This window comes from Helianthus annuus, chromosome 16 (assembly GCF_002127325.2).
Source record: "Helianthus annuus cultivar XRQ/B chromosome 16, HanXRQr2.0-SUNRISE, whole genome shotgun sequence".
Classification (NCBI taxonomy): Eukaryota; Viridiplantae; Streptophyta; class Magnoliopsida; order Asterales; family Asteraceae; genus Helianthus; species Helianthus annuus.
Window position 1 is genome coordinate 183,258,155 of NC_035448.2, and position 18,983 is coordinate 183,277,137.

Consider the following 18,983-nt stretch of genomic DNA (forward strand, 5'->3'; position numbering starts at 1 on the left):
CATATTCTGTTTTCTTTCTTTAATCTTCTAAGACGCGTTCGATTGATTCCGTTAGCATGTTTAGTGATTATAACAACATCAAACATCAATAATAACAAGTAACTCAGCAAGAAATTAGCAAGAATCATAACAACATCATTCACACATAACTTATCTTCTTTATCCAACTTATTCATCTTTTGTCCAAGACTTTATGTTTGGTTCTTTAGTGTTTCAATTTTCAGCCATTAAATCAACTATTAACCACTTAAATAACATGAAAAACGATCGGATCTAAGTTCTTACCACTAGCTCAAGGCTAGGGGAGTTCGAGTGTAGAAAAGTGATGGTTAATAGCGAATGGAGAAGGTCCTTCCACTTCCGAGAGCACCGAGCTTCGTTGTATGACCCGTAGCACCTTTGAGTGTATGTAGAATGGCTTGATCAAGACTTGATGGTGGTTGTATGGTGGGAGGTCATGGCTGCCGTAGATGATGGAGAGAAGAAGGAGAGAGTTGCAAGTTTGATGTTTTGGGAATGAATTCTCTTAAGACCCTAAGTGCCTTCTTATAACCCAAGTTCATGTTTTAACCATCATGTATTATGCTCCTTTATCCACCAACATCTTTATAAAATAATAAAAAGAATGTGGGGATGTCCCCCACATCTTGTAACCGTCTAAGGAGGGGGGGGGGGTAAGGGGTTGGGATGCAATGGTAAAGTAACTAATTTGGTTAGGTTCTAAGGTGTTTAGTTAGTATTAGTGTGTGTTATGTAATATAAGGTGTATTAGGGTGTTCGGGGACCCTAACTAGCTCAGAAAAATAGAAACAATGTATTTGACAATATTTTTATATTCCGGGTAAAGTCCGGTTGTTCGGTTCGATACTGTTTCGTTAAACTGCTTAATTAATCCGTAGAGCGTCCTACATATATATTTTTGTAACGTTTTTACTTTTCAATGCTCAGGAAAGCACACAGGACTTTTTAGTAACTTTTCCGTATACTACTAGTACGTTAACATGCACATGTAAGTATAACACAGATATCAGAGAGCAGTTAAGTACTTCCACACAGTCTTCAAGCACTTAAATTATCAATAATAAATTGTACGGAATACATGTAAATTTGAGGGTTGTCACACTTCAGCTGTCCCTTAGATTTTTTTCCCAGCCCATATGTCAACCCAGAATTTTCCCACCATTTGAATAATTGTCCACACTAAAACAAATTCTTTAATCATTATAATCCTCTTGAGACGACGTGTCACATGGCTAATATATAGGATGGAAGTACTTGTTCTGTCGTTCAGCCCTTGAGGACATAATTTATGTTGCGCTATTATTTTGTTCTGTGTTTAATGTCTAAATGAACTATCCGAGCCGTTAGTTATGACCATAGGCAAACTAGAATGTTATCCGACCCTTGATAACGCAAATTACGGACCACTCTTACTATTAAATACAGTACAACATTAACATAAAAAAAATTAAAAAACAAAAACAAGTAAATATATACGTTGAGGGATGGAGCTAGCTAACTGTCAACACTCAACCGACCAAGGCTGAACAGGTTGACACCATTTATAGTTTTCGACGCCTTCGTTGGAAGGTAAACTTTCGTTGTAAAATGTATGGTACAATGTGCAGGTACTATAAAGTTAAAGATCAAGACACTATTTACTGCAAAATGTAAGGTACAATGTGCACGTGCTATAACGTTAAAGATCACGACACTATCTACTGCAAAATAAAAAAAAAATGACGACTGAAGAATCCCTGGCTTAATAGATATGATCAATTTCTGCAATCAAGAAACCGAGAAGAACATCAAGCGAAAAATTTGATAAATCATGGATTGAAATAGGATCCTGAAAACAACTCAAATATTCCACAATAACTCTTCCATGCAGTGGCGGACCCAGAAATTATTTGCCGGGGATGCGGATGAGGTGTTCAACCATATTTTCAAGGGGTGCGGTCGGGGTTTTTGCCTAAAATATACACTAAATTTTTTTTCAAGGGGTGCAGCCGCCCACCCTGGCCAAATGGTAGGTCCGCCCTTGCTTCCATGTTGTATATATTGAGGGTTCACCAGCTGTTATAATAAATCATATATTTTCACATTTACTTTACAGATGGAAAACTTGTTGATGATAACATTTATAGTTTTCGAACATCCGCTATTTATAGTGAGAGTTTTAAATTTATTTATTTTTCTTCGTGTTTGACTTGTGTTTGCTAAATAAATAGTCATCTTGAAATTGGAGTATCAAGGAGCAGTTAAAAACCTATATGCTTATTATGGGGGCGCAAGACGAAAAGAAACTAGATATATTTTAAGAACGCCTTGGCGTTTGTGGGAAGGTGAAAGGTGCAGGTAATATAAAGTTAAATATCACAACACTATCTAAACATAAGAGCTATAGTCATTTAGTAAATGTACCTAGTGGATCCTGAAAACAACTCAAATATTCCACAACAATTCTTCCATGAAGCTTTTTCGGGCGGTGGAGGAGCCGAAGCTAGCAAAGGCTGCATATCATTTTAAATATATGTAAACACGCCAACTAACAATTTCAAATGTGTAAATTGACCGTATATTGAACAGAAAAACGAGTCAGTAAGCTTACCTGTCTCTCATAGCGTTCAGGTGTCACGGGCTCATTTACACGATCATCGCTACTCCTATAATATTGGCATTTACCATTCATAGAATCTTGTAATAAGTTTTCTTCCGATTTTGGAGTTTTTAAACCCGACTTTTGAACCTCGATTTCTTTAGACAATTGATTGTTCGCTGGATCAGTCTCGTTAATAACTGTTTGTTCTAAGGGCGTTTCAGCCACTACCAAATCATCTTTTTCTTGAATCTTTGAATTATTATTTAACTGAGCTGCCACTTCAACAAAAGATTGATCAACAGGCGTAACTGGGTCACCGGTAGGGGGAGTCTTGAAACCCGAGTCTTCGACTTTGCGGGTCCCCTTTTCAGGTGAAGACTCGAACGGTTGAGATAAGTAGTCAGCAACGGGAGTCTTGAAACCCAAGTCTTCGTCTTTGCGGGTCCCCTTGTCAGGTGAAAACCCAACTGGTCGAGATAAGTTGTCAGCAACAGGAGTCTTGAAAGCCAAGTCTTCGTCTTTGCGGGTCCCCTTGTCAGGTGAAAACCCAACTGGTCGAGATAAGTTGTCAGCAAGGGGAGTCTTGAAACCCACGTCTTCGTCTTTGCGGGTCCCCTTTTCGGGTGAAGACTCAACTGGTCTAGAAATGTAGTCAGCAACACTTGCGGGTTCAGTCATTGCTGCTTCATCGAGCTCCATTTTAGTTTGTTTTGTTAAAATGGGCATTTGAATTTTAGCTTGTTTCTGTTCGGCAGCCTTACGAGTAATATCGGTTGTTAGAGATTCATATCCCGATGAACTGTCGTCCATACTGTCCACCTTGACCCCCGAATGAGGATAGTTATGCAGGTCACTATGACTCTCTCCTATGATCGTTTGATCCATCGAAATATATCGTTCACAATAACAAATGATTAATTGATCTCACAAATATCTAAACAAAAATAAAGATATATCTACACAAGAATAAAGATAAACAATAGAATCTAGCATAACTGCATAACACATTTCATCGAATATAGCACTTTTATAAGGCGGAAGATGATAATAAGAAAAACAAACGTAGCCCACGTAGCAAATTACAGAAGATCACGATAAGAACCCGTAAAGAAATTTGTGTAAAAATGAGAGGGAATTGTGTAAAATACCAAGACGAAGGTGGGATGCGGATGAAGAAATAGATCTTTTCGCCTTTTTCTTCTTCTTCTTCTTGACGGGTTTTCGCTTTTGGGGACCTGGTGGCATGATTGAATGGTGGCAATTTGTTGTAATTGTGTGATGGAGAAATTTAAAAAAAAATGCAAAGGTGGCAGACCATGGAGAGTTGAAGGTTTTGCAATTCTGATTCGAGATTCAGTTGAATCAAATTTGTGACGTTAGTTTTTGGTAGGAGACCCTTGATTTTCTCTCAATTGCTCATATTGTAAGTTTTTATATAGTTTTATTCGTTATTTCAGTAGTCCTATGTATTTAAATTATGGGATATTATGTGTTTAAAAAGTTGTCTGCTACACATTACTTTTATAAAATATATGTATACTAGGTTATATAGGTCCGTGTATTACGCGGGTTGAATAATGAAACATAATATAACTCAAAATTTTCTAAATACTTGGTATGACTGAAATACATTCACTAAAATAGATTTTATAAAAGGGCAATTATGAAATTAATCTTAAGAAACATATGCTATTTAGGGGCTTCGATAAATAATTCGTGTTTACATTGGCTGCATAGGGCATACACTTATTTTTAGGGACTTAGCTACTCAAATAATAATGCGAAAACAATCACCTTGTGCTAACGTGTTATATTGGCATATCACGTCTCATAAACGGTCAGTTTCCTTTCAAAAGTTAACTAATAACTTTGATTTCTTGGAAGAAAAACCAAGGGTAGAGAATTGAAGTGCTTTATCAAAATTACAAGAAAAAAATAGTTTGAGGTCCATCTAAATGTCGCATTTTAAGCACTACAAAAACATGGCACACCTCACACAGTGTATTTGTTTTTAGCGCCTCTGTCAAGCTTCTTTGCATCTTCCTGCAACAAAATGCAAAAAAACGAGTTAAAACTTAAAAATACTAAAAAGTCCAACTATATTTCATTACAAAATGTTAAGTGAAGAAGAATTTACATGAAATATGAAGCCTATGACATCACTGTAATCAAGGAACTCTTTCCACTGCTTCCCAATGCTTGTCTGCATAAAAAATCGATTGAATTAATAACATATGACAATAATTACTAATTTACTAGAGGGCTAATTGCATAAAATTTTAATCGACGTCCATTTTTTTTTATTGTTTTAGGTAACCAAGTTAAAATTCTTGATTATGATTACCTTCAACAATAAAAGCAGGTAACTTGCCATTTTAGTCCATGAAAATAAAAATCCCAACATGAGTTTTTATAGGCTTTTAAAGAACTTTTTTGTAATTGAGTAAATTGCCATTTTAGTCCCTGAGGTTTGGCCCAAAATACCACTTTAGTCCAAATAGTTATTTTTCTCCCCTGGGTCCCCGACGTTTGCGGTTTTGGTCATTTTCATCCATTTCGTTAACTCCGTCAAAAAACTCGGGTAATTCGTCACCCCACCATATTTTTTTATAAATGAGTAAATTACAAAAATCGTTCTTTATGTATGTCACTTAATGCAAATTGTGTCCTTTATCTTTAATAATTACAGAAAACGTACTCGATGTTTGCAAACCCTTGTAAGTTATGTCCTTTAGCCCTAACCCAGTTAATTTTTGTGGTTAAATCTGACCAAATGGACCCCACATGAGGGTATTTTTCTTGTGGTTAAATCAGACCAAATGGACCCCACATGAGAGTAAAATCACCAAAATATCCTCATGTGGGGTCCATTTGGTCAGATTTAACCACAAAAAATTAACTGAGTTAGTGCTAAAGGACATAACTTGCAAGGGTTTGCAAACATCAAGTACATTTTCTGTAATTATTGAAGATAAAGGACACAATTTGCATTAAGTGACATACATAAAGGATGATTCTTGTAATTTACTCATTTATAAATACACACACATACCCCCTGAGTTAACTGACATTTTTAACAGTGTTAGAGGGTTGAACAAAAATGACCAAAAAAAGCAAACACTGGGGACCCAAAGGCAAAAAGACTATTTGGATTAAAGTGGCATTTTGGGCCAAACCTGGGGGACTAAAATGGCAATTTACTCTTTGTAATTTTATAAGTTGTATGGTTTTTATCACAAATTTATATGTTTGATAAAATTTCTTGGCCAAAAGAACAATCATGCAAAACAGAATCCAGACCTGGTTATCATTTTATGCAATTAGCACAATATTAATATACAAAGAAACCTAAAATACAGTTAATCATAAAAGAGAACCATTTCAAACATCAATTAACTTAGCAGTCTAAAATCAGTTTTGAAAAAAACAGTACCTGAGCACTCTCATTGGCAGCATTCTTGGTCCATAGAGATATTTTCTCCTGTCTCGCTCTGACATTTACAACGGCTCCACATAAATCATCGCCGTGATCAAACTGTTCTCCAATCATTGCTAGCAACTAGCGTAGATACAAAAAAGCTTAGAAAGAGAATGCAGTTATAAGACCCTTGAAATAAGAACAGCTAATAGAAAAGAGCGTTAAGAGAGTACCGTATACAGCCAACACATATCAGACTTTGACTTGGAAAAGGTCATAGTCCACTTTCCACCGTTAGCGCAAACGGGGTCCTCCCACTTAGGCTCGATTTTGTTTTTGAAACAATAGAAGTCAGCACCTTGAGCCAACTTGCTTGGTAGGTGTATATTGTTGTAAAGACTGCGTTTAAAGAAACATTATAACAAATTTCATGCTTGAATATATACGAATATGCTAAAACAGATTTCATAAAGTGTGTTCACAGGAACTTAATGAAACTACTCATGTATAGCTTGTATTTGAATATTCATATTATATTATTATAAAGGCTATTTATATAGATCCAGTAAATATGACTCTGTATTGACATATAATTCCTTAATTATCTCATAACCCCTAGTTTACATTCAGTATAAAACACCAAACATGAGTTGCTGCTGGAATCTTAACATTTAATTTGACAAAAACAAATAAACAAATCAAAATCGAATAAAACTTTGGTCCGAAAAGACAGAAATAACCAAAATACCAAATAACTTTCAAGGCCAAGGTCTAAACGGTGAAACAAAAAAATGTAACTAGAAACAGCACAAGTACGGTACAATACTCTTCTTTCTTAAACTATTTCGTAAACCTAGATTAGGAATTAGCCCATACGACTACAAAACATATGTGTAACTGTGCAATGTTTAGAAAACACTTGCAACCAATCTTTCAAATCAAATATTTGCTTAAACCATATAATCTAAGATTCAGATTTCTAAATTACTGATGGCTTTTACCTACACAAAAACTTCAGAGCCAGACTTGTTATATACAAAAAAACGACACGGTATGATAAAAATATATCTCACACCCAACCTACTAAACTCCATCAAGATTTATCCTTAAAACACAACTACACAAAAATTATTATAGAAATATGGCAAATTGGAAAATAATAATCTCATCTTTATGAAATTGGCCGATAATAATCCCAATTCAGTTATTAGCGAATAATAATCCGACCTCATCCAATTTTTTTGTAAAATAGTCCGCGGTTAAAATAGCTTAACGGAGTTAACTTTTTTTCGAATTACAAACCGATGTTTTAGGGTTTTTGATCAGAACGAGGATACGAGTCGATTGATGTAAAACTTACCTCAAAATACTACCCCAACCCACGAAAACGGTGCTTCAATTCGGGTGTTTAACTTCCAATTAACAAAATTCAAGCAATTCCGAACACAATTTCGAGGTAAATTTTACATCAATCGACTCGTATCCTCGTTCTGATCAAAAGCCCTAAAACATCGGTTTGTAGTTCGGAAAAAAACTTAACTCCGTTAAGCTTATTTTAACGGCGGTCTATTATACAAAAAAATTGGACGAGGTCGGATTATTATTGGCTAATAACTGACTTGGGATTATTATCAACCAATTTCAGAAAGATAGGATTATTATTTTCCAATTTGCCTAGAAATATAAAGCAGAATAAAAATTATATAAAATTCAACATCTCAAACCAACTTCCAATAGTAAAAATGCCTCAACTAACAAAATCATGAAGTGATGAAACCCTAACTCAATAACTAAACTAACTAAAATCATCATTCCCTTCAAACTTTCTTGATACATAAAACACATTAGAAAACCCAAATCAAATTACAAATAAATAAATAAATAAAAACTGATATAACAAACACATCAAACAAGATCAAGCATGTCAACAAACACTAACTCCATTATTATTAGTAATGACAAGAAAATGAAACCCTAATTCAAGAACTCTTCATGTCTAAACTGATTCCAGGTTCAATTTCAAAGCACATTACACACTTCAACCGTGAATAAGCATGTCAACAAACACTCACATAACAACCGTAACAAAAATAACTACCTCCAGAACTCTTCAACAGTGGAGAAAGTGTAAATTGGGCGCATAGAACTACCCCAAGCGGCTTGTTTAGACTTAGCACTGGGATTATCGAACCAGAACGTCCATGAGTGCTCCAGCGGATGCTGCACTACGGCCGTACCAGGCCTCGAAGAAGACGATGACGACAAAGTATCGCCGTCGATGATTTCTCCGTCTTCCGGCTGCTCATCTTCTTCTCCGTCCGATCCAACGCCTCTGATTATCTTCTGGTCCTCTGGTTTCACTATTTCTTCCACCATTTTTTTCAAGAATGTTGTTTCTCTCTCTAGAATTCTGTTTCTCTCTATCTAAAACTCTGTTGATCTGCAAGTCTGCAACTGCCCGGTGGAGATTGGAGAGTACAGAAATCAGAATCAGGTAGCCGATTGTGGTTTATTGGGTGCTTTGGTTAACCCAAGGTGAGCCCAAAAGAATCGAGGGTGCTCACGGCCCACGGGGATAGATATGGTCACAACTTGGGTGTTAAACGGAGTCGTGTTTGCGGGTTGACGAGTTTAACCCGACCCAAACCTGAAAATTTTAGATGGACCCGAACCCGAACCCAAAAATCGTGTTATACATATGAATCCGAACACGACCCGTATATTTGTAGATTGACCCAAACAAGACCCGTTCAACCCGAATATTTTTTTTTCGCATTTTTTATTAAATTAATTAATATATTATAATTAAAATTTACTAAAAACACAAATGTATATAACACAAATACATTTAAATTATAGAAATTTCTCTTTTAAGTTATAATACTTATAGTATAAAATACACTTACACTTCAGACAGAGAAGATGTTGAATGGAAACAGTCACAAGATGCAATTAAACAAACTACAAAGGATGATGTAGCAGCCACAAAGAAGATACTTCCGCCAGTCCGAGCAGGTTGACCTTAACCTGACATGTTTAGCTAAATGGCTTTGCGAGTTCAACCTGAACCTGACCCGAACTCATTTTAACTGAACCTAAACCCACAAGTTTTGTGTTAGACCCGAGTCATGTCAGAATTTCACACATCCAGCCACAACTCAACTCACATGAGTCACTATTAATTCTTCAGTCACTCATAATATTTGACATGTAGATTATACGAGTTAAAAACATATTATAAATAGTTAGTTTTGAAATATTAAAATAAAATGATATTTTGAGTTAAGATATAATTGGCTTTTGAAATAAATAGAACACAAGTGGTGAAATAAAATAGGGGAATTGGCATGTAATAATCTCATCTAGACCTTATTGGCTATTAATAATCCCATCTCAGAATATTCCTCCCACCAGTCTCACATTTCATCTATTTTTCTTACAATGGCCCCCCGTTAAAAAAACTTAACGGAGTTAAGCTTTTTTTCCAAATTACAAACAGATTTTTAGGGCTTTTGATTAGAACGATGATACGAGTTCATTGATGTAAAACTTACCTCGAAATGGTGCTACAAGTGACTTGATTTTGGTTAATTGGAAATTTAAACACTCGAATTGAAGCGTCGTTTTCATCATTTGGAGCACCATTTCGAGGCAAGTTTTACATAAATGGACTCGTATCGTCATTTTAATCAAAAGCCCTAAAAAATCTGTTTGTAATTTGGAAAAAGATTAACTCCATTAAGTTTTTTAACGGGGGGCCATTGTAGGAAAAATAAGTGAAATGTGGGACTGGTGAGAGGAATATTCTGAGGTGGAATTATTAATGGCCAATAAGGTCTAGGTGAGATTGTTACAGGCTAATTTCCTAATAAAATAAGCCGGAAAAAGAATTTTTGATCAGATAGATATAACACGTAAAACCACTTATTTGTTTTTAAATAATTGCTATAGAGTTGTTTGCATCATTGGATAAATGAATGCATTGGTTTATCATTTGATATCTAAATTGTCGTATGAAATAATGAGAGTGCTATAAATAAACATTTATTAACACTTTTGGTTTTCATTTCATCTTAGATCCAAAAGTATAATGCTTTTAAAAATAATGGTAGGTGGTTCTCACATCTAAAGACCCTTGCTTTTATATATATTAAGTTGATGAAAAACACCAGTTCTAATATGCGGCTGAAAGAACAATAAGGTAGTCTCGACAGGGGGTTATCTTCTAAATTTCTTTTCTGATCGATACAACAGGGACCTCTGTGAGTAATCTGCAAAACAGAACATCGTCACTCGTTAAAAGCAGAATGGAGGTTCTTTTCTTAACCAGGCTCCAACGTAAGAATAAATAGTTGTTATTTCAAGGAAGAGAGGAAATAAATGTGTTTTAAGAGTGGGAGAGGGAGAGATCGGATGTTCAAACCTTTGGTGGAGGTTCGCATTTATAATCATAGCATTGGCGAAGGAATTGGGCTTGTAGGCCAGACGTTACTTTCAAGGGAATATCCACTTGGTCCCTTCTGATACGACAGGTAGCGTGCATAGAGGTGGGAGTATGTCCCTACGCTATGATTGGCTACACGTTTTCCAAGTGTACTTGTTGTCTCGTTTACCATAAGTTGTTAATGGAGATCATGGAGCAGTAAAGTGATGCGGACCGATTGGATACACATCATTGTTCGGTATACTTCTTGCCCCCTACACGATTGATTAACGTGGGGATCATTCAACACAGAGTCTGACACATGCTAATTGGATGCAGTATGCTGTAAAGTGTACTATGGTCTGTGTTGGTCGTCTCTTGCTAGCTAGCGTGGTTGCGCGCCATGGAAGTGACCCGCACAGGAACCTTGGAACCAGCTCAGTGTTTTGAGTTCAAGTATGGGTATGGGCTTGCGCGCACATGCGCTTGGTGAGGATGACAAAAATACCCGAGCATGATGGATATACCCGAATCCCGAAGCTTTTGGGACGGGTATACCTAATACCTGACGAGTATTGGGCCGGGTATGGGTATGGTAAAAAAAATATTCCGTGAGTGTGGGACGGGTATCGGATTAGATGATACCCAAAATTATATACTCATTTACCCAAAATGTATACCCGAAACATTTTTGTTTTATATTTATTTTCCTTTAACTATAGTTTAGTGATGTTTTATTCTTGTAGCCTTATTATTTGAAAAATATACTTTTTATTTTAAATATATATTTTGATGGCATTATTTATATTTATATGCTATGAAATACAAAACCAAAATTTGAGATTAATATTATAATATATTTACTTTTTTAAATATATCAAATATTGTTTTATGGTGATGATATGTATTTTATTTATCATAGTTTAATATACTGTATAGATTTTTAAAACATAAAATTTTAAAGGAAAGTAAATATATAATATATATACACACACACATGGAAATTCTAACGGGTATACCCGATACCTGCGGGTATACCCGATACCCGATGGGTAAACACCCGCTAAATACCAAACAGGTAATGGTCGAGTATGTGACAAGATTTTACAACCAGGTATGGGTATGTGATTAGCCATATTTGACCCATACTCAGCTCATTTCCATCCCTAACGCTTGGCTGCTGTTTGTGCGGTATTCGGGACCACACCCTTTCAAGTCCCCCAGTCCAGTCTTCCTTCTTCGTGCGGCAGAGAGCGGGTGGAACTCTGGACTAGATGAGTGTTTTGGCCTCTTTACCTCTGTCGGTATGTTTTGGAGAGGTGCACACTGGCGTGTTCATAGTGAAAGGTTGAACACTAGCGCGCGCGTGTCGAAGAAATGCACACTGGAATGTGCCTGGTGAAAGGTTGCACACTGGCGTGAGCATGTCGGCAAGGTGCACTTTGGTATGTGCGTGGTAAAAGGTTGCACATTGGCATGTGCATGTCGACAAGGTGCACATTGGCGTGTGTGTGTCGAAGATAGAGAAATTGGTGAGTATGATAAGTATTTTGAATTTCAAAATGGTGCAGCTTGGATGTGGTTACCTGAGGATGATGCGACGTCTGACATCAGTGAGGGATGTCTGTTACTGTTGTTACTGTTGACGGGCGACTGCCACTGTTGGGGAATTAGCGTGTGTCAGGTTAGTTGCTTTCCGCCTAGAGGTGTACAAAAAAACCGGTTTTAGAACCAAAACCGGAAAAAAAAACCGAAACCGGTTTTTTTTAACCGGTTTTTTTATAACCGGTCCGGTTTTATAACCGAACCGCCGCTTGGTGACCGGTTACTATTATTGATCCGAAAAACCGGTTTTAAGAAAACCGGTTAAAACTGGTAAAAAAAACCGTTTTTTTTTTCAAAAAAACGGGTCCCAACCGGTGACACCGGTTACTGTTTTGGACTTGAAAAACCGGTTAGTAACCGAAACCGGTTATTAGAAAAACTGGTTTTTGTTTTGAACGAAAAAAACAGGTCCGGTTAATAACCGTAACCGGTTTTCAAAAAAAACGGATTTGTACACCTCTATTTCCGCCTCTTGTAGGCACGTGTAGTCCACTCGCCCATGTTTTACCACCATCTAAACATGACAAGATTTAAAGACTCCTACTTTTACGAATCTTATTTTGTCTGCCTACCCGCTAATCCGATCGGATATCTTCTGCCAAAAGAACAACATACACTAGTTATTTCGTTCTAATCCTTCGTGGGAAAGACTGGGTCTGATCATACATGGACTAAAAGTTACTATTGTGATGAAGTTCATCACCACGAAACCGAACTGAACTGATCACAGGTCACCACCGCATAGCCAACGGTATTCCATATGATACCGGCTGACCTAAACCACCATTTTCTTTTCTTTATGTAAAACAGATTGAACCCTTCTTTGATTGTAGTTTTACCACCATGTCAAACTACTCCTTGATATGCCAATGCAAATATCAACTACCAACAAAGACAACAACCCCTGTTGATCCATCCCTCTATCGCCAAACGAATCCCTAAGCCCCCCGCTCTTTCGTGTTTTTCTGTGACACACCCGTTGTTATTTATTTATTATTTTTTTTTTTGCAAAAAAAAATCAAAGCGAGACCCTTCTACTCAATGAGCCCCTGTTGATCCATCCCTCGATCGCCAAAGGGTCTCCTACAACAATAAAACATGAACAAACCTGGGTTGAACCTCTTGTTCTACTCAATGATCCCCTACTATTTGTTTTCTTTCGCTATCATTGACCACCGATTTCATTCCCCAAACACCCAATTAATACATGCCAAACACGTGTTGGAATCCGTTCGTGTAAAATAAATAAAATAATTTATTAATTTGAAATCCAAGAACAATAACAGAATTACAACTGAAAGTAAGTACAATTACAACTGAAAAAGGGAAACACAAAGACAGAAAACTCGAACAGAAAAAACTGTTCTTGGCTGGGGATCGTGTTAGACACGGGTCCCTTAAAACAAATTTCGTGTCTCCCAGGAGAACACATTTGTTTCCAGGATACAACAGCCGCAAGCAGTTGCACTGCCGGTCTTGACTCCAACCCGAAGGTGTACCTTGATTGCTTGAGAGACGTTGGCAAATTCAGAGAAGATTGTAAGTTGTTGTGTTTCGATGTATGGAATCTGCAATAGGAACCTCCTATTTATACTGCAGGTGTAACACCTCGTAAAATCATACCCAATAAAATAAAGACACGTGTCATGTAAGACAAACGTGTCAGGAACCCGGATCAAATAAAAGATCTATGGTAGGATTTATGAAGGGCGACATGTTATTAAAATACCTCTGAGCGACCCAAGTTATAAATCCCAAGATCCTTAAATCGTTATGATAAACATCAGATATATTAGCCGGTTGTTCTTAAATAGATAAATTCCATTTTATATGGAAATTGGGTTCTTTAAAATGTTACTACAAAATCCTGATTTAATTCTTGTTTAAAAGAAGTTGAATTTAGTTTAATAAGGCATGGCCAACCTCCATAAGAATCCAAAGGTGAATTCTTGATATTCCGACACTTCAAAAAACTTGCACAATGAGCCAAAGTGGTGTAAGTGCATGCAAAGCATGCAAAGGCTGAGCAAAGGGACCCTCAACTGAAAAGGATAGCATGAGATTCGGAGTTTACAAAGTTGCATGGTCAAAACTTGAAAGTTTGCAAAATTTTGGATTCTGGTCATCGGTTACGAACCGTATGGCTTAAAGCTTACGGTCCGCAAGGATCGGTTACGGGTCGCATCCAGTTAAGCATACGGTCCGCAAGGATCGTATCTAGGCGCATCAGACCAGGGTCGGTTACGGACCGTATCCGTATAGGCTTACGGTCCGCAAGAGGAGCATACGGACCGCAAGGGATTTGGCTTACGGTCCGTAAGCCTGTCGCTGGTAGCAGGTTTTGGACAGCTGCCTGTTCAGCCTGTTGCACCACCTTAGTAGTGTGGTTTTCGAAATCAGGGGCTTGGTAGCTGGTATATAGCATCATAGGGGCACCTGGGATCATCTCACAACATTAGTAGAGTTGCATGGCATGATCTTATGGCATTTTCTTCACTATATAAGAAGAACAAGTTGTGGCATTTTCATTTGCTCACTTGGAAAATTTCTCAAGACTTCTCTGGAGCTTCTCTGATCAGCAACCACCTCCTCTTAGGTCCCTAATCATACTTAGGACTCTTGTAAGTGTCCTTAATCCTTTATAATTCAGTTTAGCTTATTTAATTAGCTAAAAGTCAAACCGTCGTAATTAAGGTTTGACTTCGAGATTAAGCTATAATTATCCAGTCAAATCTCGAATTAAAAGTACCTATAAGTAGGTAATTATGTGGGTAATAAACCCTTAAAAGGGTATTCTCAGATTCCCACTATAACTATGTCAATTGTCGGGTCAAAGCTAATTACAAAAAGTCAACATAAAGCTTTATTTCAAATTAATACATAATTAGCAATGTAGGATCCATGTAACCTGTTTTATCATTAATATAACTTGGTAATTAATATAAGAACATGTCTAAACATGTTCAACTCGACAATTTTCAGTTTAGGCTCGGTTTGGAACCGAAAGTCGCATAGTTTGACTTATGCTTTGACTTTCAGTTCTGAACCGCTTAAGCCAAGTTTAGGATTGCCTTAGAGCTTCTTTTGGACCTATTTATATGTAAGTATAACCCTATGTGATTATACAACTTGGTTCATTAGATATCCGAATCATATGCATGTTTCCGCTAATTGCCTAACTGTTGACTATTATGCACTTGTCACCTTAAAATGTGATTTTTGAAAAAGTAAAAGAGTAGGAACATTTTCTACTGATTTATAAACTTGTACCCAAAATTTGATATCAGTTTGAGGTCTAGATTTAGAGTTATGCTCATTAGCGTAATTAGAAGCCTTTTTAGTAAATAAATGGCATAATTAGCATATAGCCTATCTAAACCCAAATTTTTATACAAAACTTTTTACCTACTGATATAAAATAATATTTTGGGATTTTTGGAGATTTTTATTTATTTTTAGGCTGAGCATAACTTAGAGTTCTAAGCTTAATTCGGTTATTGCCGGTTTTGCCCTTTTGGGCTATAAAATGAGTTTTATAAATCCTTTTGACCTCAAACCTTTTTCTACTAGTCTAATATAGTAAATAACTTATTTTGAGCCTTCTGAAATTTTAAAAATATCGGCTTTCTATACAAAACCCAGAAATGGCTCTAAATCGCCTTTTAAGAGTTTTAACGACAAAGTTTGTATCAAAACTAGTTTATATATATAAAGTTTGATACCTACTGATATATTCAGTAAATTTTTATATTATAACAGTAACCAAAGGTTTTAAACTCAGATTTCCAGTTTTGACCTTTTAGGCTTATGTGAAATTACCAAAATGCCCTTTCGGTGCATAGTATGGTTAAAATTAATAAAACTCACATATATATGATACCCTACTGTTATAACCCTTAAATTAAGTATATTTACTAAATAAATCAGATCTGTAACTCAGATTACAAATTAAACTCTTTTATACCCTTTAAAATGACCAAAATGCCCTTATAAGGCATAGTTTGAGTTTTAAATCATTTTGGGCATAATAGAAGATATCTTACTGATGTCACAACATATTTAGTGCATATTAACTCAGGGAACTTGTATATGATTCGTATGGTTACTCGTTACGCACTTTTCGCGTTCGGATCGGCTTATGTAACTAGTTTACACATATTAGCCGAAACGGGTCAAACCATATTGTTTTTGTCTCAAAATCCAGAATGTGTTTAAGTTACCCATATTAAACAAGCATGCAAGCTTGACGGGTCAAAACCACATTCTAAACCGGTCTTCGCTTTATTATGCGTTTGAACCGTATTCCTTCTTTAAAACTAACCGGTCTAAGCTTAGGCTAAATTAAAGACCCGTTAGGATTCTAATAGGTTATTATAAACCTTCGTTCCAGAATAGGAGATCCAGTAAAAGATATTTGTATTTGCTTATTGTGACTATACTTGTTCAGGTAAATACTTTTAACTTATTTTCCCTTATACGGGCTTGGGGTACGGTATATAAAATACCGCTTGGTCGGGCATTTGACCTTAATCGATTGGTGGTTAAGTATTATCAAGATGACCCGTTTAAAAATTTGTTTTGTTTGTTTTACGCCTTTGGGAGTTTAATGACCATGTCCCGGATATCCTTGGCATCATTCATCGAATGGCCACGACCTTAGCACACTGGTGTAGGCGTACACCCGTCAGTACATTTACATTTATTAAGGTATAACCGCTGGTTTCCCGCCACGGGACTATATCATGTGGTGTGTCTATTAATCTTTAACCCGGCACGAACCGGGCAAACTAAACGCATAACAAACATGTAATTCTTTACAAGTATTATATTCAAATAATTATCCCAAGTTATAAAAAAATCTTTTTGTGCCATATGCATTCAAATCAATTTTTAACCTTTTCAAAATGAGTCAGTTAAATTGTATTTACCAGTGTAAACTGACGTATTTTCCCAAAAAGGTTAAGTGCAGGTACTACGCGTAATAGGCTGGCCTCTCCTTAGCATCTCTTAGAGTCTCGCAAGCTTGGATGCAATAAATCTGTTGAACAAGTTTCCTTTTCTTTTGATCCACCTGTGGATCTATTTCAATTGTTGTGATACTTAATATTACAATATTTATTTGGTTGAAATAAATCTATCTTTTTGCTTCCGCTGTGCATTTTAAATTTGTGTTGTTTGACTATGATGATATCAACTACGTCACGATACTCCCCACCGGGCCCACCGGTGATACGTGGAAAATAGGGGTGTGACAGCAGGTCTTGAAGAAACTGAAAAACGAATTTAATCGGAGAATTAAACTGCATTAAACGTCTTCAATGCACTTTAATTCGTCATTAAATTCTCAGTCAAACGCATTAACTACGTCAGTTTCGAATGCTGAATCGTAACTGCACAGCTTTAACTGCTGCTGGAAGCTTCTGCGCGCGCGCGCGCAGGTTTGCACCCTCTTGCGCGATGCGTCCATTTGGCTCACTGCCATGCGCGCGTGCGCCTCAGTCCCATGCACACGTGCGCGCGTGTGCCACGTCACCTGTAAACCTCTACGAGCACGCCACACAATCGCGCCGTTTTGGCTCACTTTGGTGCGTCGCGCACGTCACCTCAGTGCACATGCACCATGCGCAACCTCGCGCCCCCATGCCATGTGTACTCATGCGCGCATGCGCATGACTGCCACGTCATGCGCCACATCACCTAACACTATCACTTGGACCTTGCAACCCTTGTGCTCCACCACGCGCACGCGGTCAAAAATACAAAGGCGGCTCTCAAGCGGCTCGCGGCGATGAGAGCGTGCAAAGTGCGCCACATTGCGCCTCATCGCCCACACCACACGCGCGTATGGACGAGTGCGAGTGCGAGTTAGGGTGCCACCCTTCACGAGTACACTAGTGGGTGCTTTCATGAAACAATAAGGATGGAGAGTTTCCACTTAAATACCCCTTTTAGTTTCATCTCTCATCCGATGTGGGACAAGGTGCTACTTTCCCATTTTTTCAGCATTCAAGTTTCAAACACCAAACTTTGAGCATTGATATCTCATTCATCTTAGCTCCGTTTTGGACGTGGTTTAGTTCGTTGCGAAGCCCTTCCAATGTAGAACACAAACCCACAAATAAATATATAAAACCCGCTTAATTTATTATATTTATTTCTAGTTCAAAATAGGAAAAAATCATTTTCCTATATTTGTGAAAAATACTATTTTCACAAAATTTCCAACTAACACGTATTTTGCTTATGCCCTTATCTTGATGCATATAAAAGACACGCAGTTAAAAAAAATCAATTATTGAATCCAGTTTAAGACAAATTGCCATCTAATTAGCTGGACCAGCATATAATCCACCAACCACCTAGAATACTCTTTATAATTTAAGAGCCCATGCAAACTATCCATCTCACGTAGACTTAAATTTGAGACACATTCACACACCACCACGTAATCGATTGCCAAACCCATTTATTTTGAACAAATACATGCTTACCATACAAATATATCAGAAAACAACGATAACATACCTAAGAGTTGTGGCTAACTTCCTTTCCGTCAACTGTCGTATTTACTTTTGACGCCACCCCTTTAGCAACCCCGCGAGGGGTGCTCCCCCTTCTTGAAAGCGACTCTCAAAACCGCCAAACTCTTTTGCCAATTGTTGGAAAATCAGACCTTTGATCAATCATAAAAACAATGAGATTGAAAAAACTCTTTTGACTCATTTTATATATTAATAAACAAAAGCACACCAATCATAATTAGCCATCTACTTATACTAAACTCATACTTATCCTAACCAAACTCAAACTCTAAATTAATAATAAAACAAACCAAATAGATGAACCTATATGTTAAACCGGTAATTCAAACTATTTAAATAAATAAATCAAACTATATTTATGTTCAACTAACTTAATTGTTCTAACTCGTATTA

General features: G+C 36.9%; 2 protein-coding genes across 2 annotated transcripts; both read right to left on the bottom strand.

Annotated features, from left to right (window-relative positions):
• Positions 1–1,673: 1,673 nt before the first annotated feature.
• On the bottom strand, positions 1,674–3,442 carry LOC110916611. Its single transcript, XM_022161316.2, has 3 exons — positions 2,612–3,442; positions 2,425–2,513; positions 1,674–1,782 (listed from the first exon to the last, which is right to left on the bottom strand). Exons 1-3 carry the CDS (start codon positions 3,410–3,412, stop codon positions 1,776–1,778), a joined length of 897 nt encoding a protein of 298 aa, XP_022017008.2. The 5' UTR covers positions 3,413–3,442; the 3' UTR covers positions 1,674–1,775.
• Positions 3,443–4,449: 1,007 nt separating this feature from the next.
• On the bottom strand, positions 4,450–8,558 carry LOC110918518 (eukaryotic translation initiation factor 4E-1). Its single transcript, XM_022162814.2, has 5 exons — positions 8,119–8,558; positions 6,254–6,419; positions 6,036–6,161; positions 4,740–4,805; positions 4,450–4,645 (listed from the first exon to the last, which is right to left on the bottom strand). Exons 1-5 carry the CDS (start codon positions 8,394–8,396, stop codon positions 4,595–4,597), a joined length of 687 nt encoding a protein of 228 aa, XP_022018506.1. The 5' UTR covers positions 8,397–8,558; the 3' UTR covers positions 4,450–4,594.
• Between the last annotated feature and the right edge of the window lie 10,425 nt (positions 8,559–18,983).